The sequence below is a fragment of the Castor canadensis genome, chromosome 4 (assembly GCF_047511655.1).
Source record: "Castor canadensis chromosome 4, mCasCan1.hap1v2, whole genome shotgun sequence".
Taxonomy (NCBI): domain Eukaryota; kingdom Metazoa; phylum Chordata; class Mammalia; order Rodentia; family Castoridae; genus Castor; species Castor canadensis.
The window spans coordinates 99680895-99702913 of record NC_133389.1 but is presented as its reverse complement, the minus strand read 5'-3'; the positions used below and the strand labels follow the sequence as shown (position 1 = coordinate 99702913).

Sequence of the window (22019 nt, the reverse complement as noted above, 5' to 3'; positions counted from 1 at the left end):
ACAGTATTGGGGTTTGAACTCAAGACCTCAAGCTTGTTAGGCATACTCTTTGCCAGTTGAACCATGTCCCTAGTGCTTTTGCTTTTAGTTTGTTTTTTAGATAGGGTCTTGAGCATGTGACCAAGCTGGATTTAGACTGCAACCCTTCTACCTCCACCTCCTGAATAGTCCGTATTATCATTGTGTACCACGATGCATGGCTTGTTTCTGAGAGTCTCACTACTTTCTTTTTTCCTTGCACTGGCTTTGAACCACAATCTACCTATCTTCTGCCTCCTTACTAGCTGGGGCTTCAAGTGTACACCACTTAGAGTCTCTAATTCTTGAAATAGTACATATTGTTTTTCTTTAATGAATAAAGATAAGATTAATGAACTTTTTCTCCTTCTCTGCCATAATTAATAACATCATAAAAACTTTCTAAGTATACATGCACCTCTATTGCTTGATTTGTAAGTTTCAAATCATATCCAGATATTTCTAGTTGTAATGGATGAGGCGGGAGGTGAGGGCACTGTACCTTCACAATTGCTCTTAGCTTTTACCTGACACTGTTCTAAGATCCCGAATATGTTAACACATCTCACTATTAAATTAATGGAGTGAGCATTATCTTCACTTTTAAGAAAAATAAACTGGGATCAACATTTTTAAGTGCTTGCCTCCAGTTCTCACAGGGAATAGTGGTACTGCTATTTAGACTCAACATTTCCAGCCATGGAGTCTCTATTCTTGATCACTGTATTCTACCTATAATTAACATGATGATGCAGTTTTGGATACAGTAGGATAGGTTAAATTAAGGAAGACTGAAATCATGGATGGTTGTACAAGGGAATTAGAAGCATTTATATGTTATCCATGTGAGTGTAAAGTAGTTTGGTCTTTCTAGAAAATAATATGGCGGAACTATATTGTATAAAGAATTTCAGTTATCAAATTTACATATTTGTTTTAAAGAATGTTGGAAGATAATAGGTCCTTCATATCTGTATGCCTTGCAAACAGGCATTAAATGGCTGCCCCATTCCCGTTTTTCTGGAGTATCTTTCCAAGGAAGTTTGAGTAACAAACAATATTGGCATATAGAGATGATGTGTCCTTTTAGATCAAATAGCTGGTTTGATTACTATCCAGTACATGATAGATCATGTTTCTCTTTGGAATAAAGGTTGTACAAATTTGTTTGCAGCTCCTTATAAAAGATTTTTGTTTCCTAAGCACAGGGCTCCTCAGCTATGATGCAAACCTATTGCCTGTGCATCATCCATCTCAGCCAGACCACATTACCTCTATATCCCTTTGGGCCAAGGAGGACTGGTATGAATATGAACCTTTTTCTGCTCACTGTGTCCTGACTAACAAGTCCTTTGTCTCTGATTTGGAGTGTCATGCCTGCTGCCACCATCCAGCACACTGTGTGGCAGGCTAAATTCTTAATTTTTAAGTAGTAAAAAAATGTAGTTATAATAGAGGTTATTATACTGTCTACTTTTGTGTATGCTTGAAATTTTCCGTAGTAGAAAATAAACAAAATATCACTAATTTATGTAGTTATTAAACAGTATCTCTCAGTCTTGGCTGCATATAGGTAACTTAAGACATACTGATGGTTGGATCATTACGCAGGTGGTTTGGAGTATGATTTAAGCATCAGGATTTTTAAGCTGTCTGGTGATTGTAATGTAGCTCATCTCCTTCCAGGCAACATAGACTAATTATACCTCAGATTTCTTTTCAAAAGGCAAATTTTACTTTATGTTTTTTCGTGAAACGTCTCTCAATAAAAAGTGAGACAATGCTAATAATTTTCCTTACGAAAATAGTTCTACTGAGGACCAAAGTAAAATAGTATAGGTCTACAGCTTAATGGTTTTTTTCATGTAGTAAAATGATAAAGTTTCAGTGATTTTAAGAAGTAACATATCCCTTTCAAATATTCATTAAGAGCAAACTTAAGATATGTAAAAAAGGATAATTTAAATATTTTGGCATTTTATAACTTCTTGAAAGTAATTCTTATTACTGATGAGTGGATCAAGAAAATGTGGTACTTGCACACAATGGAATTTTACTCAGCCATGAAGAAGAGTGAAATTCTAGCGTTTGCAGGTAAATGGATGGAACTGGAGAACATCATTCTGAGCGAGGTTAGCCAGGCTCAGAAGACCAAAAATCGTATGTTCTCCCTCATATGCGGACTTTAGATCTAGGGCAAATGCAGCAGTGTGGTTGGACTTGGATCACATGACAAGGGGAGAGCACATATGGGAGATATAGGAATAGGTGGATAACCCCAAACATGAAAGCGTTTGATGTCCCCACTCTAGAGGAACTAATACAGAAACCTTAAAGCGACAGAAGTCAACATGAGAAGGGGATCAGTAACCAGTGTAAAGATCAGTTAGAGATGAATCAACATGGGTTGTAAAACATGTACACGAAAGCAGTGCTAGGAATATTTCTGTATAGCTATCTTTAACTAGCAAAAATGCTTTGTCTTCCTTATTATGCTTTTCTTCAACAAAATTAGAGATAAGGACAGAACAGGTTCTGCCTGGAAGTGAGGCAGGGAGGGGACAGAGGATGGGGCAGGGGGACAGGGGGGAGAAATGACCCAAACAATGTATGCACATGTGAATAAATGAATAATTAAACAAAAAAGAAAATGTAAAAGAATATTTATGTATACAGAAGAAAACGATTAGTCATAGCTCTATTATCTGTGATAAATGATATCATTGTCCATCATTTGATTTTACTTTAGCATTTATTGTAAAAGTTTCAAGCACAAATGTAAGTATAGAAATATAAATCTCTGTATACTCATCACATTGTTTTAATAATTACTTAGTCATGGTCAATCTTATTTCCTCTGTATATCCTCCTCCATTTATTCTTAATCTCCCCACCATTGGATTATTTTGAAGCAAAATTTGTACACCATATCATTTTATCTATAATTATGTTAATTTGTATGAGAATAAATATTCTTGAGGTCATTAACGTTCTGTGTTGACTGAAAGAACATCCATATGCTACAACTCCCAAATCTGTAGTTGCCAAAGATAGTGTTGTGTTATAAAAGTGAAGAATCTGGCATATCTTTGTGTTGCAAAATGGTCTACTGTCAGGACTAAGACTTTCCTGAGACAGCAATTTCATCAGTTGACCTGATGAAACAAGTAGACCGAAATCTAAGAAACCTTGAGTTCCTACCATTAAATAGGTCTTCATTTGGAATATATTGAAGATTAGAATTACTCAGTGTTTTGTATTAAAATAACCTTAATTGGTCTCCTGTTTTCCTTTTGTTTAGAGCCAGTTAGTTTCTCAACAGATATGGTTGACTGAGTCATAGCATGTTTTGGTAAAAATTAATGTGAAGACACCGTGTTAGAAAGGATTTGAAGACATGGAAATCATTTAAGAAGGTACTCAAGCTTCATGACCTCAGCTGATAAAAAAATTGTTGTTTTGGACCAGGTGATGGTGGCTTACACTTACAATCCTAGCTACGCAGGAGGTAGAAGAGCTCAGGAAGATCATGGTTCGAAGCCAGACCTGGGCAAATAGTTCATGAGACCCTATCTAAAAAAAAAAAAAAACCTCAACACAAAAAAAAACAGGTTGGTGGAGGGGCTCAAGCAGGGGACCACCTGCCTAGCAAGTGTGAGGCCCTGAGTTCAAACTCCAGTACCCCCCCCCAAAAAAAAAGTGGTGTTGGGGTTGGGAGAAAGGGTAAAATATAGCAATATTATTTATATTAACAATTAGCACAAGTCGTGAACTTTGCAATAGGTGTTAAAAGCAAGGGAATAATTAAATATGCCTTCAGTGTAGCTCTAGGTATGTAGCCCAATACTGTGCTCTTGACAGAAAGGGTGAAATGGAGAAAGGGAGGGATGTTAGAGGAAGAAATGGACTAATTTGTTTAATGTTAGTATTCTAGGTTTAAAGGCATACAGTGTATCCAAACAGGAATTTCTAGTAGGTCATAGAAATAGAGAACTAGAGTTCAGAGAACATAGGAAAGCCACACTTGAAGATTAGTTATGAACTTGTAAGGATAATTATGTTTTTATGGGGAATATTTAAGCAGGAGAGTGTGTGGCTAATAACCCATCCTTTCAGTCGTTCCAATGGATGAGAATAGGAATAGGAAAGAATTAGTCTAATTAATCTAATACATTCATACTATTAGACATGTTTGTCACAGGCATTTTGTATGAAAGAGAGTTTACTGCATGGATTGGGAGGCCCAACTCATTGCAAAGGAAATGCAATACCAGAGATGTATGCAAAGATTTGTGAAAGTAAAAACTTGAAAAGTGACTCATGGTGCTTGGAGTAGACTTCAAGTTTTTTCTTAGATATGTATGTTTTCTGTGAGCATAAGCTGGAGTGATATTTCTTGCAAAAGTAGAAGGCAAAGACAAGTGTGCTTTCTGTAGAGGTAAGGAGAAGGTATAGCTAAAGCGAAGAGTATAGAGTGAAGAGAATGTCAGATATTTGGTTCTGATATGTAAGAACTAGGAATCCTGTTGTGGATTCTGAGAAATGTTGGATTCATTACTGAAATGGAAGACAAAAACAGTTTAACTTTAATATAAATAAATAGAACAGGAAATGGAAAATTCACAGGTTTCTGTTCTGTTTAATCAAGCAAATACTCTCACAGTAACCTGAAATATATTCGTTTCTATTAATTTCTGTTCCTTTGTTTATATCAAAATGAATGTAACCAAAGTTAAGGGGGCAAACATTATATACACACATGTTTATTTGCTCAACTTATTATTAAGAGCTGGGATTCTTGTTGATTTGTTAAAAACATACAACAAAACATTTATATTCTAGTTGAGTAATTACCAAGAGATAGGACCAACTAAGGGGGTGGGTACATAGTTCAACTTTAGGATCTGGAAAGCCTTCTTGGAGGAGTGAAGACAATTGATTCTTACATGATACAAAAATATTAGGGTGTGTTGATTTGAGAAGGGAGCATGAGACTTGGGACAGTGACATACTGTGCTAACTAGCTACTAATATAAGGAAAGAAAAGGCAACATAGTGTATATTTCATTATATTTGAAGCTTCAGCTACAAAGTAGATGGGACAGGAAGTGAGCTTGTAGAGCAGGCTGGACTAGTGCTGTTGGACAATTCATGTACTAACTTAAGGGACTTGGGTTTTTATATAGAGGAGTAACCTGGCTAAATTTACATTCTAGAGACATGCCTCTTATAATTAGGTATGGAAGGAACTTGTTGGAAGATGTCCTGGAAAATAGGATGAGTTAGGTGACTTTTTCAGTAGTTCAGTCTTCACTATGTAAAAATATTATGAATAAGGATGAAGATACAGGGATGGATTTAAGAAACATTCAGCAAGTAAAATGGACAAGATTCACTAATAGGTCATTTTTGGAAATGTACAAGAGTGGGTGAAAGAAGGAGATGAGTGTTAGTTTTATCACTTGGTGAGTGGTTGTGCCTTCAGCTGCAACAATAAGTAGAAAAGAAGAGCATGTATATTAAGTAGAATGAATTATGTTATAGACCTTTTGAATTTAAGCTGCTAATTGGTTATCCAAGTAAAGATTTCTAGTAGACAGTTGGATATCAGAAGGTGGGATGAGAAGAATAATTTTGAAATCTAGATCTCAGAGCCATCAGCGTATAAATAACACCTAAACTCTAAAAGTGGGCATTTTCTTCAGTACCAGGATTATGATCATAATTGTTATGAATATGCTATGTGCTAAGCAAATAAACCTAAGAACCAAAATTTGAGATGAACTCTACTTAGTCTTGCTTAACTTGCTTGACTTTGAACTGACATGCTTTAAAAAAAAGCTATTAAACCAAACCACAATCTTTAATTTTATTTATTTATTTTTTTCTTTTATTATTCATATGTGCATACAAGGCTTGGGTCATTTCTCCCCCCTGCCCCCACCCCCTCCCTTACCACCCACTCCGCCCCCTCCCTTTCCCCCCCACCCCCTCAATACCCAGCAGAAACTATTTGCCCTTATTTCTAATTTTGTTGTAGAGAGAGTATAAGCCATAATAGGAAGGAACAAGGGTTTTTGCTGCTTGAGATAAGGATAGCTATACAGGGATTTGACTCACATTAATTTCCTGTGCGTGTGTGTTACCTTCTAGGTTAATTCTTTTTGATCTCACCTTTTCTCTAGTTCCTGGTCCCCTTTTCCTATTGGTGTCAGTTGCTTTTAAGGTATCTGCTTTAGTTTCTCTGTGTTAAGGGTACAAATGCTAGCTAATTTTTTAGGTGTCTTACCTATCCTCACCAAACCACAATCTTTTAAAACATCTTATATTTCTCTCCAAATTTTAATGCTAGGCAATCCATATAATGATTTTGGTAGTAAGAATAGTTTCTTTTTTTTTTTTTTTCTGTTTTTGCTCAAGCACAAGTGACCTAGGGAAAAAAATTACTCCCAAATAAGTGTTCAGTTGCCATCCATCCAAAGGCTAACCAAACTGGATCATTGTATACTGTGTTTGGAAGGAAGACTCACAAAATGTTCTTTCTGTAGAGTCTAAGGCTTACTTACTTTTTAATGCTGTGGAAAATGTTTATCAGTTACTAATCAGAAGTCAGTGTGGTACATGTATAGAATAGTTTTCTAATAATAATTTTGGAAAGTGACACCTGTATGATGAATGCAAAAATAACAGAGAAGAAACTATAACATGGTGAATAAAGAAAACCATAGATATTTCAGTATTTTAAACTTTGCTTTTTATTTAATTTGAATTTCATTGCAAAAGCCAGAACTGACTAACAATGGCAAATAGTATCAAAATGCTTATATAAAAATTAAAATGTTTCAAGCACTGCTTTAAGCACTTTTCACAGCTTCATACCACCCTGGGAGAGGAATGCAGTTGTTAGACCCTTTTTCACATGAAGAAATGGAGATAGAGAATGAGCAAAAAACTTGCTCATTCTTTGCTGCTGTCTCTGCAAAGAATGCAGGAGCTGCTGTCTCTGCAGGCTGCCCTGCCCTCCCTCTTTCCTTCCCCCACACTTCCTCCCCCCTTATAGAAAAAAAAAACTTGCCCCAAATCACATAGCCAATAGTTGGCAAGGAAGGACGTCTGCCTTCAGAGTCTGTGGTAGACCTAAGTGGTCTATCTTAAGTGTCCATGGTACAACTGGGTAGTGTGCCCTTAGGGCCCTTAGTACAATCCATGATAAACTTGGGGAATGTGCCTTCATAGTCCATAGTATACGTGGTTAGTGTGCCTTCTTCATATTTCATGGCAGACCTCTGCAGTGTGCCTTTATATTCTGTGATGGAATGCACCTGGGTGCTCCTTTAAGAGTCTGTGGAATGTGATGGAATGCACCTGGGTGCTCCTTTAAGAGTCTGTGGAAGAGCCAGTTATTCATTCCCGAGTCCACGGTACATACGGAATCTATGATCTTAGCCCCAATCCTTGTTTAAATATTAGTGGATTCATTTATTAAATAGAGTATTTATGCCTTGTGAACTTTAAAAAATATGAGATGACAATATTCTTGCCCTTTAAAAACATGCAGTCTTTGGCATTGTTTTCCAAACAATTTGCATTGCCACACACCACATTGATTGTTTTGATTTATTTTATCCTTATTGCTGTATGGAGGTATATTAGCTTACATCCCTTTTATTTTAAAAATAAAGGGAATTAAAATAATTTTAATGATCTTTTTAGGTTAACTGTACCTTACAGTATGGACAAATTAGGTATAGGGATTACTAACTTTGGGAGATTTTATAAGGACTTCAATATGTAAGAGCATGTATGAATACATTGATCCTTATTTAATAAATACATTGTAAGTAGAAATAAATAGTCTTGCTTGCTATTAAAAGTTTTATTGTTAATACTTTTCAGTTTTAATTATAAAAGTAATATATAATTGCATGATGGAATATTTGGAAATAAAATATGAAAATCCATTAATCCAGCAGTTGTTATAACCTTAATAGTCTTGCTTCCTTATAGTCTTTTTCTATGTATCTTGTTTTATCTTGTAATAATAGTATATTTATAATCTTGTACTTTAAGAGGTTTTCAGGGTACTTTTCATATTATTAAGGATTTTAAAAATAAAAAGAATATTGTCTTTTGGATACACCCACATTTTTATATTCTGGGTTTGCTTTGCAAGCACACATATTGTAATTAAGAAGCATTTTTGTGTCATTCTGTTTATGTCTGTCCTTTCACTCACATCTTGTTTCTGTGCCTAGGGCTTTCCTTAGCTGGATATAGTCAAGCCCACTGATGCCCCCTACCTGTAGGCTCAGGTTTGCACAATACCTGAACCATTCTTACCTGAGTTCACCCTTATATCTTTAGCTGCAGACTTAGTAAGCCACTGATTGATATAAATTGGGTTAGTTTTATACACCTGAGACTTTTGGATTCATTCTCACAAATCTTTGATGCCTGCTTTCTTCCAGCTAATCCTGTACCCCTCAAGTCTCACATGTTGCCGGCTATAGGGATCAACCCTAGTCTCTTACTTTGCTGCTTTTTCCTTTACTTCCCCTCAAATTGACAGTTTTGTCCAGTTTGGCCAGTTTTTTTTTCTTTTCTCATTTTTTAAAGGCCATTATACTTCAGCCTATACGCCCCTTCTGTGGTTCCTCTTTCTTTCTTCCTACCAATTCTTCTCTCTGCATGTTGCCAGTTAAGCTTGGTGTTTGACATCTGTACAGAATTTTCCAGGGTCATGTCCTGTCAGAATTCTAGATGAGACTTTTCCTTGAACTCTTTACTCTTTTGCTTTATTCATGGAATTCAACAAGCATCTTGTCCAAGTTATGCTTTTTTGGACCTTGCTCCTTTTATTGGACCACTGATTCCTCTGATGGCAGGTTCTATAGCTGGTTCTGTTTCCCTTGGTATATATTCTGTCCTTGGGAAGGTGTCTAGTTTTCTTTCCTTATTTGTGTCTTTGTGAAGAGTCCTGAGACTACCCAGAACAGTTGCAGCATGTTTTCTTCTGAAGCAAATTACTGTGTAAAATTGAGAGTAAAATAAAAATTTTATTGCATGTAGCTGTATTATCTTTTAAATTCACTCACTGATTTTTGTTAGATGTATTCAGATTTTTTTCAAATGAACTGTTATCACTTGAAGCAAAAGGGGCAACTGTCTGTGTCACATCTAGACCATTCTGTGCTATGAAGACTCTAGTTGCAGTGCAGTTGTAGCTAGGTTTAACATGACTGTATAACACATGAAATAAAGGAGTCCATCAATACAGACTAAATTAAAATTGGAGTTGCAAAAGTAGAATCTATGGTGAGATAGATGTCTTTGAGTTGCCTTATTTATGCTACTTATTGATAAATTTTCATAACTTTCTCCTTGAATAAATTATCCAAGAATCAGCCAGTGATTTTCTTTATGTATTACTTCATATTTGAACAAAGGTATTTCTGTGATAAAATCTTCAATGATTACTGCTTTTACTACTTAATTGGGCTGGATTTTTAAAATAATGATTAGTGTTTTTATTATCCAATTGGACTGGATTTTTCTTTTACAATTTATATAAAATACGGAACAACATTGCTAAGTCTGTTATTAAAAAGGGCTCAATCATTCTTTCATCTTTTCGATCCTAGGCTCATTCAGTTCCTTTCCTCCCTAGTTATACGTGTAACAGGCCATGTCAGTAGCAGACTTAGAACACAAAACTCCTTTAATCTGTGATACCAAATCTGGACGTTTACTTACTGAATTTTAGCCTCCTGATACTATGTCATCATTTTCTCTCTGACTTACATGTGAAATAATATGGCATGGCTAACTTCTTAAAAGATGCAATATGAGGAAGCTCTGTACTAAGGCTCGGACCAAGATAGCCACAGACAGTTGACTCAGTTAAATTTCCATTGCACAGAATTGTAATATCCAGATGATCTAACAATGTGGCTTAAAATCAAGGAAATCTGTTTCCATAGAAAAATTCATGAACAAAGTAATGAAGGATCTTACCTAGTAGAACATGGCAATAGTGAGTCTTTAAGAAGTAAGTCTAGACAGGCTGATACTTAATTTTATTTTGATGTGTTCACACCAATTGTTGCCTGTGCTTCAACACCATACCCAACAAGTCCCAAGTACATCACCCTAAAGACTAACTTTGAGGATTTCCAGCATCTTTTCTGGGTTGCAGAGTTGCTTTAGTTATTGATACATATGTTCAAAGGGAGGGTTGTCAAAGGAAGGGAAAAGAGCTTTGTTAGGTGAAGTTCCAGATCACCTATTCCTGCTGTGTTCAAAGGTGTGTTTGTGCTGGGAACCAAAAGCCACAGTCTGACAAGGCCACTGTGACTTAGCAGCATTCCAGCAAGGTCAGAATCTGCAGGTGCTCCATGTCTCTGCAACGGTGGAAAGGAACGCTAAATGGTTTCCCTTGACTAAAAAGAAGTTTCTACATAGTCAAGGACACTGGCAGTAAAAATGCAGGGTGGCAAAAACAGAAAGATTGTAACTAGGTCAAGAGTGTTTTTGATGTTTAAGTCTCTTCCTCTTTGTTTAAAGCTTGCTGAGAAAAATTGAAATTTTCCAGTTGGTCATCAGCCTTCTGGCCCTTTCAATATGTGTCTTGTCTGTTCATTTCTTCCCTGAGCTCTTTTGGGTCAAGGACCTTGTGATCCTGGCAAGTTTGTGCATTTTATATGTTAGATTTTTGTCTAGAAATTCTTTTGAGGAAAGTGGATTCCATCCATCACAAATAGAAAGCTCCTTTTTCGTGCTGCTGATGTGATGGGTTTCTAGAATACTTTTGGAGTGCCAGGCCATGTAAAACTTTGCAAGGCACTGTGGTCATTGGTTAGGCTATTTGCTCTTCAATCTTATTTTTTTTTATGATTCTGCAAACATTTCTCTTTTCTTTCTGTATTTTCTTTATGATCTGATCTTTTAAGTTCAAAGTGGCTTATGTGCCAAAGGTACAAAATCCATGTCTTCTGTCTACCTTTGCCACTTAACACTTGTGTGAGTTTGAGAAGTCATCCTTTCTGAGCCAGGGCTTCTTATTTTACTACTAATACCATTACCAACCTGATAAAAATAAAAGAGAGTAAAAGTATTAGCCTGCAGTTTTGTAAGTATGAGGGCTAGTATTACTTTCATTGCTGTGACCATTATGTTTGGGACCATAGTTCTGATTTTTTTTTTTTGGAAGAAATACTTGTTTCTATAGCACCTGCTACATTAAATTTAGGATTTACTAAATAGTCCCTTATTATTTTCTTTCCATGAGATTCTGATCTTAATTTTGTATTTTTATTGATGACATGATCTTTCCAACGTTCAGTACATTTCAAAGTCTTGAACGTAACTTTTAGTCCCTTTTCTTTTTTATCTGAGTTTTATCACATTCTTTCAGGCTTTAGTTGCTCCTTGTCAGGATTATTATAATAAATTCATAACTGGTTTCCCACCTTCATTTCTACAATTTATGTTGTGTATGTTACGTGTGTGAGAAGGAAAAGTGGCTCCCAACCACCACTACTTTACTGAAAGTGTGGGAGGTTCATTTTAATACTTTTTTCCTTGATACAATGCAAGAATATATGCTGAAAGATTTATTTTAGACATTTAATATGTATCCAAGTTAAAAATATAATTGAATGAAATTACCTGCAATCAGAAACTAAAATTTTATATAAACAGTAAGTTTACTCTCTCCAAAAAGGATCTTGCTTATTCTGTTTGATTAATCATCTCAGGAAAATGTGTGTTTTTGGTTTGTCACTACTTTAATATATTAGGGTCTCTATCAAATTCTTTTTTTATTATTGAAATCAACCATTCTTTTGCTACTTTGATGTTGTCAGCCATTCACTCTTTATTGCTTTTTAAAAAAAATACTAGAAAATAAAAATGCAAAATCCCACCCTGTATTAATGTAATTTTATGGTTAAAAATTTGCATTCACAAAAGTCCCAAAATTTAAAGTTCCCAAAAGAATCCTAATTCAGTCACATTGTATAAACTGATATAAAGGCTGAAATGCATCATCATTATAATAATGCAAAATACTCATATGTATGAGGACACAGTTATAGTTGCTGAGGGAACCATAACTTTGGGTTTTCTTTCTTTTTTTGCTCATTCAATCTCAACCATAATGTTAAATGACTGCAGGTTTTTTTCATTGACTGTAAGGTAATATATGTTTATCTTAAATATAAGCTTTCATTTACTTCATTTTTTTCTTCTATATATCTACAAACCTGTACTTACAGAGATGTGCTGTCTCTATAAAGAGAATATTTCTATATAAAAATAGTTTTTTAGCCTCATGTATACTGATATTCTCCCTGCCTTTCTCTCTCACACATATACACACACAGCCTCACACACTTATGTTACATTCTGGCACATTATAGAAGCAGGTAGCATATCCACTACCTGCTGTTGAAAGTGTTGATGATACTGAATTATTTATTCTATCTTCTACAACTATCCAAAATCGTTTTGGGTACTTTGACACATTTGGGTCTGTCCCATATGGATACTTCATGGTGGCAGAGTTGCCAGATGCTCAGGTTTTGTGACAGTCTTAGTTTTTCAAGGACTGTTGGGGTATTCTTGGGAGAATCTCGCCTTGTTACTGATTCCTATGGAGTGGTAAAATACTAACATTTCTTTGAAAGTATTTTTAAGACAGGAGTTATTATTGCATTAAAGTTATTAGAATGTCCCATGGAAGTGTATTTAGCTTTGGAAACTGGTAAAAGGGCATTTTTTTCATAATTTGCAATGAGTTGTCATCACATTAACATAAGTAATAATAGCACTATATATAAATTTGAGAATTAAACCGATTTGGGAGTCTTTTAACATTTCAAATACCACGTTTGCTCTCATATAATGGGAGCCATTTATTTATATTTCAGTTTCCAAAATGCAGATAAAGAGTAGTATGTCAAGTCTAATTTATCCTTTTATCCCTTATCTAGACAGACTCTTATATTGTATGTGTGTGTCTGCATGTTACATATAATCTACACGATCATATTTATATATATATATATATATACACACTAAATATATATGTTTAATGTTTGCTTCATTGAATAGAATGTGGATATGAATGATCACAGGTGTTTGCTTTTCCTTTTTAAGATGAATAGAAGCTCCTACTCTCTCCTTTTTCCAGTCCTTGCCTTCTGTACACACATGACTAGGAATTCTGTTAATCTTTTAGTGTTTTTTTCCCTTTAAAGACCAAGTCTAGGTTCCCTTTTTTGTTTTGATCCTGGTCTGCTGCATATTTCCTGGCACTTGCAAACCATTACATACAAGAAAGGAAGAAAGGACAGGATTGACTCAGAAGAGAAGTGTTCATGCTGTGGACTGTGGGCAAATGTTTTACATGGCTGAGAGAGGCTCTTGACTGCCATTTTGTAACCTATGACATTGGACCCTTAGAAATGTGATACCAATACCGTGCATACTATCTGACCACAATGCAGTAAAAGTAGAACTCAACAACAAAAGTAAAGACAAAAAACATGTAAACAGCTGGAAACTAAATAACTCATTACTTAATGAAGAATGGATCATCGATGCAATAAAAGAGGAAATTAAAAAGTTCCTGGAAGTCAATGAAAATGAAAACACAACCTACCGGAACCTATGGGACACAGCTAAGGCAGTCTTGAGAGGAAAGTTTATAGCCACGAGTGCATATATTAAAAAGATTGAAAGATCCCAAATCAATGACCTAATGATACATCTCAAACTCCTAGAAAAACAAGAACAAGCAAACCCCAAAACAAATAGAAGGAGAGAAATAATAAAAATAAGAGCTGAAATCAACGAAATAGAAACCAAAAAAACCATACAAAGAATTAATGAAACAAAAAGTTGGTTCTTTGAAAAAATAAACAAGATCGATAGACCCCTGGCAAACCTGACTAAAATGAGGAGAGAAAAAACCCAAATTAGTAGAATCAGGAATGCAAAAGGGGAGATAACAACAAACACCATGGAAGTCCAGGAAATCATCAGAGACTACTTTGAGAACCTATATTCAAATAAATTTGAAAATCTAAAAGAAATGGACAGATTTCTAGATACATATGATCATCCAAAACTGAACCAAGAGGAAATTAATCACCTGAATAGACCTATAACACAAAATGAAATTGAAGCAGCAATCAAGAGTCTCCCCAAAAAGAAAAGTCCAGGACCTGATGGATTCTCTGCTGAATTCTATCAGACCTTTAAAGAAGCACTGATACCAACCCTCCTTAAACTGTTCCATGAAATAGAAAGGGAAGGAAAACTGCCAAACACATTTTATGAAGCCAGTATTACACTTATCCCCAAACCAGGCAAAGACACCTCCAAAAAGGAGAACTATAGGCCAATCTCCTTAATGAACATTGATGCAAAAATCCTCAACAAAATAATGGCAAATCGAATTCAGCAACACATCAAAAAGATTATTCACCACGACCAGGTAGGCTTCATCCCAGGGATGCAGGGGTGGTTCAACAAACGAAAATCAATAAACATAATAAACCACATTAACAGAAGCAAAGACAAAAACCACTTGATCATCTCAATAGATGCAGAAAAAGCCTTTGATAAGATCCAACATCATTTCATGATAAAAGCTCTAAGAAAACTAGGAATAGAAGGAAAGTTCCTCAACATTATAAAAGCTATATATGACAAACCTACAGCCAGCATTATACTTAATGGAGAAAAATTAAAACCATTCCCTCTAAAATCAGGAACCAGACAAGGATGCCCACTATCTCCACTCCTATTCAACATAGTACTGGAATTCCTAGCCAGAGCAATTAAGCAAGAAGAAGGAATAAAAGGAATACAAATAGGTAAAGAAACTGTCAAAATATCCCTATTTGCAGATGACATGATCCTATACCTTAAAGACCCAAAAAACTCTACTCAGAAGCTTCTAGACATCATCAATAGCTATAGCAAGGTAGCAGGATATAAAATCAACATAGAAAAATCATTAGCATTTCTATACACTAACAATGAGCAAACGGAAAAAGAATGTATGAAAACAATTCCATTTACAATAGCCTCAAAAAAAATCAAATACCTAGGTGTAAACCTAACAAAAGATGTGAAAGACCTCTACAAGGAAAACTATACACTTCTGAAGAAAGAGATTGAGGAAGACTATAGAAAGTGGAGAGATCTCCCATGCTCATGGATTGGTAGAATCAACATAGTAAAAATGTCGATACTCCCCAAAGTAATCTACATGTTTAATGCAATTCCCATCAAAATTCCAATGACATTCATTAAAGAGATTGAAAAATCTACTGTTAAATTTATATGGAAACACAAGAGGCCACGAATAGCCAAGGCAATACTCAGTCAAAAGAACAATGCAGGAGGTATCACAATACCTGACTTCAAACTATATTACAAAGCAATAACAATAAAAACAGCATGGTACTGGCACAAAAACAGACATGAAGACCAGTGGAACAGAATAGAGGATCCAGATATGAAGCCACACAACTATGAGCAACTTATCTTTGACAAAGGAGCTAAAAATATACGATGGAGAAATAGCAGCCTCTTCAACAAAAACTGCTGGGAAAACTGGTTAGCAGTCTGCAAAAAACTGAAACTAGATCCATGTATATCACCCTATACCAAGATTAACTCAAAATGGATCAAGGATCTGAATATCAGACCCCAAACTCTTAAGTTGATACAAGAAAGAGTAGGAAATACTCTGGAGTTAGTAGGTATAGGTAAGAACTTTCTCAATGAAACCCCAGCAGCACAGCAACTAAGAGATAGCATAGATAAATGGGACCTCATAAAACTAAAAAGCTTCTGTTCATCAAAAGAAATGGTCTCTAAACTGAAGAGAACACCCACAGAGTGGGAGAAAATATTTGCCAATTATACATCAGACAAAGGACTGATAACCAGAATATACAGGGAACTTAAAAAACTAAATTCTCCCAAAACTAATGAACCAATAAAGAAATGGGCATGTGAACTAAACAGAACTTTCTCAAAAGAAGAAATTCAAATGGCCAGAAAACACATGAAAAAATGCTCACCATCTTTAGCAATAAAGGAAATGCAAATTAAAACCACACTAAGATTCCACCTCACCCCTGTTAGAATAGCCATCATCAGCAACACCACCAACAACAGGTGTTGGCGAGGATGCGGGGAAAAAGGAACCCTCTTACACTGTTGGTGGGAATGTAGACTAGTACAACCACTCTGGAAAAAAATTTGGAGGCTACTTAAAAAGCTGGACATCGATCTACCATTTGATCCAGCAATACCACTCTTGGGGATATACCCAAAAGACTGTTACTCCAGAGGTACTTGCACATCCATGTTTATTGCAGCACTATTCACAATAGCCAAGTTATGGAAACAGCCAAGATGCCCCAGCACTGACGAATGGATTAAGAAAATGTGGTATCTATACACAATGGAATTTTATGCAGCCATGAAGAAGAACGAAATGTTATCATTCGCTGGTAAATGGATGGAATTGGAGAACATCATTCTGAGTGAGGTTAGCCTGGCTCAAAAGACCAAAAATCGTATGTTCTCCCTCATATGTGGACATTAGATCAAGGGCAAACACAACAATGGGATTGGACTATGAGCACATGATAAAAGCGAGAGCACACAAGGGAGGGGTGAGGATAGGTAAGACACCTAAAAAACTAGCTAGCATTCGTTGCCCTTAATGCAGAGAAACTAAAGCAGATACCTTAAAGCAACTGAGGCCAATAGGAAAAGGGGACCAGGAACTAGAGAAAAGTTTAGATCAAAAAGAATTAACCTAGAAGGTAACACCCACGCACAGGAAATCAATGTGAGTCAATGCCCTGTATAGCTATCCTTATCTCAACCAGCAAAACCCCCTTGTTCCTTCCTATTATTGCTTATACTCTCTCTACAACAAAATTAGAGATAAGGGCAAAATAGTTTCTGCTGGGTATTGAGGGGGGGAGCGGGAGGGGGTGGAGTGGGTGGTAAGGGAGGGGGTGGGGGCAGGGGGGAGAAATGAACCAAGGCTTGTATGCACATATGAATAATAAAAGAAAAATGAAAAAAAAAATAAAAACTCTATCATTCTAAAAAAAAAAAAAAAAGAAATGTGATACCAGATGAAGGCAATGGGAAATACAAATACTTTGAGAATTTCTCTAGTATGTGTTTATTCCCATGTTCAAGTACTTTTGTTTACATTGTATGAAGAGAAGGGATGAAACATGGTCAAAGAAACTTTTTCTGAGAATTTTTTTTCTTAGATGAACAGACGTTTTCTCCATTTAAGTGTAGTATTTTTTCATCCAACTTCTAACCTGAAGTTGCTTCTACGATTGGAATTAAGAGGCCAAGCTCTCAAGCAGAACTGTGGCTTCCTTCCTAGTCTAACTGCATTGGCTCTAGCTTTGCCTCTGAATAACCTGAGGCAGATGACCTCATTTCATGCTCAGTCTCTTGGTAAAGAAGTATGGCATAGAAAAATTTTAAGTTCCTTCTTACTGTGGTATTTGATGAGTCTAACATAGTGTGGTATGGTAAGTGAGAATAAGAGAAACTCATTTCAGAAAGTGACCAGGTGCTAGATGTTGATTAAAATACTTCATTTTACATAATCTCATATAGCATTTTGTACTTTTCATCTCCCCTCCCCACCGATATCCATGTATTTATTAGTTACTTAAAGAAAAAGAGGGCAACTATTTAAGTTGTCATCAAGGGAAGCATATTTTTAAAAACAAGTAATGCTTTTATTTGTGAAATTTAGATTGCCAGGTAGAGAACTTTTACTTTTCAATTTATCCTATTTGATATTTTTAAAACTAGCTTTCAGATGTTTCCCCTCTATGACATAGACTGAGTAATTAAAATTAGAATTTTCACACACAGGATTTAGCAAATAAAAGGGTTCAACTTTGAAATAAGTTTCTAAAGGACCACTACACAGTCTTGAAACTCACAAGTTGTAATTCTTTCTCTGTTACAATGTACTGTATTTTTGAACATTTCACTTTTAGGCAGTTTAAGTGCCTCCTGTGTACAGTACACTTTCCTGGCTTTGACATTTGTAATTAATTGTTCTAGTGTTACCCTTATTATGAAAGTGATATGTGAAATAACAAAACATTGGGGATACTAAATTATATCGTGGGAGGTATTTCTCCAAATGGCATATTAACTACCCAATTCAGGGAAGACTTCAGAGAACTGCATTTGACTTGCCAAAACAAACACAGGAAGAAGAATAATCAAAACACAGGGATAATCTCTGTGAAAAGTATAACAAAGACAAAGTCACCAATTAAGTGATAAAACAACTCAATAGAGTAAAGCATTACAGGAAGCACATTTAAAGCAAATACTTACAAACACTAAAAAATTTAGAATTTTGGGACCTATTACAGAAAAACTGAATATAGGAAGTATTTCATTTTGTGCCTGGTAGTTTTACCAGTAGAAGTGACTCAGTAAAAACAGCAAATCATTGTACTTTTCCTTATTAGCTTAGTTGTTATTTGGGCACAAAATATCTTTCTCTACATGATTGTAGAAATAATTTAGTGTGAGGAAGCAGTTATTATTGTTATGATTATTCTAATTGTAACTGTGTCATAATATTCAAGCCTAAATGAAGATAATGTTCAAAAACCACTGTGCCTGCCTGTGATTTTTTTTTTCCCTGTCAGACTTCTGCCTAAACTGAGCTTGCTGCATCTATTTGAGTGATATTGTATGATACTCTTCTGGCTTGACTGGTCAGTGCGTCCTTAAATGTGTATATACTTAGACAACACTGATGGAATGATAATAAGACTTTTATTTATTACCTTGGGTCTCCAGTTTTCTAACTTTATAGTGTTTAGAAATGGACTCCAGAGACTCATGAGTGGCATGAACTAAAGGGCAAAGAACATTCTAATATAAAATGATAGCCTTCTGTTAAGGAATAGTCGTCTACAATAGATTAATAATGATGTGAATTATAACTATTTCACACACTAATTATATTAGTTTATGGAGATAAAACACTATATGAAGTGTTCCCAGCTCAATCAGCAAGTTAGATGCTTCTTTGCATGTTAATTGATTTGCTTCTTTAAGGCTGAAGATCAAGAATCCCTGAAGATGACAGAAATTATCATCATGATATTGTATACTCCTCATCTTTGTACCAGGTTGACACCTACCTATTCCCCTGAGTTCCTTTTCTTTAGAACACATCTTGAGTAGTTGATATATTAAGATGGTGAAATAGAGAACAATACCTGAAATATTATTAGGACCCCTAAGAAAAAAGTAAGGGGCTCAATTAAAAATGGCATCAAACAACATTTCCTAACTGTTTTGGGTGCTCAAGTAAAAGAGGCATGGATACTTCCTACTTTTTAAAAAAATAATAGCAGGAGCAAATGTCATATTGAACACTTTACTATAAGCAAAGAATCAACCAGTTTTATTTTCTCATTCTCATGAGGGAATGAATGAATGAATGACTCATTTATTCAGTCATTTATTTGAAGATAGTTATTAACTACCTGGATAGGATAGGGGACAAAGAAAATAGAGGACTTGCCCTAAGGGAACTTAAATCTAGAATGGTAACTGCCATGTTAGGGAAACTATAGAATGCTAAAGAACAACATACCTAATTTATCTCATCAAGAAATTATACTTTAATGAAAGGCATCAAGGAATATAAAATGTAATGAGGGGAATAGTGTAACAAAATATTAGTGAAACACGTAGAGCAGGTATTTAAAATTATATAATAAGCCACAACTCACATTTTTTACAGACATATTTGATGATCAAGCCCTTTGGTTTAATCAAATCTCTAGTGCATTTTCTTTTATTAGCTTATTATCTATTATCTTTAGTTATAATTTGGCATTTTATTTATATTCAGCATTTGTAAAATCCATCTTCTTATGCCCCCCTGCTGTAACCTCTGATTTGTTTTATCTTCTTGTATTATGTAATGTTACCACCACCTATCTGTTTATGCAAGCTAGGAACCTTGACATTAATGTTGGCCTTTCCTTTTCAGTAACCAAGTCAGACAAATGTCTTTTGTCACTCTTAATGTCACACTCTTCAGTAACCCACTGCCCTGACCACCCTCCTTGGTATTTCAGTAGGTTGAATCCCTCATGTTATTTGAATGCTGTTAGAGTACATCTCCTTAGGCAAGGCTTGGTTGACGGTTATTACCTTTCCACAGTTAATATAGCTGAAGTAGTCTTAGTCACTCAGTAAATGTGTAATAAAGGAGGGGAAGAAATGAAAATTCTGGTTTATATAGTTCTTCTTTATATGATTTATATTTTTATTTCTCAAACATAGATTATAATAAGTATGATATATTATGATGTAAAGATTCCGTTATCAAAACGTGATGATGGAGAGCCATGGTTTTGAATGAAATGTTTTTTTTAACCGCTTCTTTATTTGGTGATGTTCAGAGCCACCTCCCTTATTTAGAGTCTGGCACTTTGTTTGGAGCCACTCTGCTAGCCCTGTTTGATTCTTAATCTTCCTTGTTCTCTTACCATTTTTCTTAGCCAATAAGCATTCATAATTCATTTAATTAAGAATAAGAAGAAATAAATGAAAGTTAGTATAATAATGAAGGTACATTGGGTCACTGTATTGCTGGTGGATAAAATACAAACTTATCCTGCATTTGGGTACCTTCCAGTCAGTTGAAAGACTGCCTTTTCAATTGTATCTGATTACTTATTTTTCTTCCAACCCCTAAATGTTACCCAACTATCCTTCTCTTTGCTAACTCAATCAGATATTTCTGATCCCTCCAGTTCAAAGACTTTGTTATCCAGGCTTTCCCTGTCACCTCTGAATCCTGAGACTTCTGGGTTTTTCCCTGTTCTTAATTTTTTTTCCTCCTCTGAACTGCCATAGTGCTTGATGCTTCTACCTTCATTCACAATCAGTCTTGTGTTTTTCTGGGATATTTCTTGTGCATAACAGAGCTGATACTTATCTTTTTATTGTTATTTAATGTTTTCTGTGTTTATGACTTATTTCACCAACTATGTTGTCAGCTATTTTAGGTCAGGGTGATATCTGTTGGTTCTTAAATTGTCAAGTCAAGAGATTTCATAATATTGTGATTTGTTGACCTGTTGATAGAATGTCTAAAACAGACATGTCTGTAAGTGTTCTGAGTGATTTTTATTACGTTGGGTCTTTTAAGAAAACTCCAGTTCCCAAAGAAATGAACACAGGCATCAAAAATGTTTACATGTATGCATTAAACCTTTCAATGTACAGATTTTCTTCAGTAGTGGATCTAGCCTCTCTTTCCTGCTTGTTACAAACAGTCACAGAGTGTATTTGGCACTGTGCCAGATACCAGGAGTTAAGACCTTGAGAAGTTGATGGAATAATTTAAGAGACACCTGAATTTAAGTAGCACCTTTAGCTAAAGCAGCTCAACAGGTTATTATGTAATTTGTCTCCTTAAGCATCTATGAGACAGGTCAGTGTGCTGATGACTTCATTGTGGATAGATGTTAAGAAACCAGACTTGTGTTGGAGATACTGCTCAGGACAGGTCCTATCTACATCTCAGTCCCCTGCCTTCTTGTCATGTGTTCTTTACACAGAATTTTCTTGTACACGGTGCTCTCCTGGCCATCATGATAAACATAAGAGAGGAAAATTGCATGGTGGAGCAAAGCAGAACTGCTTGTTTAATTAATTGATGCCACTCTATACCATAAGACAGTTTTGGGGAAACAGATACTCTATTTAACACCCTGTAAATTACCCATCACAAGAACTTAGCAAATTAAATGGCATTGCTCCCTTTTCTTTCAGCTAAGACTACTATCTTGTATGTTAATTGTGTAGCAAAGGGAAACATTTTGTTGTGCTTTTCTGGAAGGTTTTTGAAAATCTATAGCATTTCAATATTCAGTAGGAAT

At 35.4% G+C, this 22019-nt stretch overlaps 1 protein-coding gene across 16 annotated transcripts in view; it reads left to right on the top strand.

Annotated features, from left to right (window-relative positions):
* Positions 1-22019, top strand: part of Gtdc1 (glycosyltransferase like domain containing 1) — a 428360-nt gene that overhangs the window by 155831 nt on the left and 250510 nt on the right. The window contains exons 1-2 of one of the 16 annotated variants that reach the window (XM_074070688.1): positions 1233-1320; positions 3320-3434. The exons of 14 other annotated variants lie outside the window; for them this stretch is intronic. Coding sequence is in view for 1 of the 2 variants with exons in the window: in XM_074070678.1 (XP_073926779.1) it covers positions 1151-1320 (170 nt within the window). In the remaining variant the exon portion in view is untranslated. Of the gene's footprint in view, positions 1-420; positions 1321-3319; positions 3435-22019 lie in introns of those variants that run through there. One more of the 16 variants, XM_074070678.1, reaches the window with a different exon arrangement.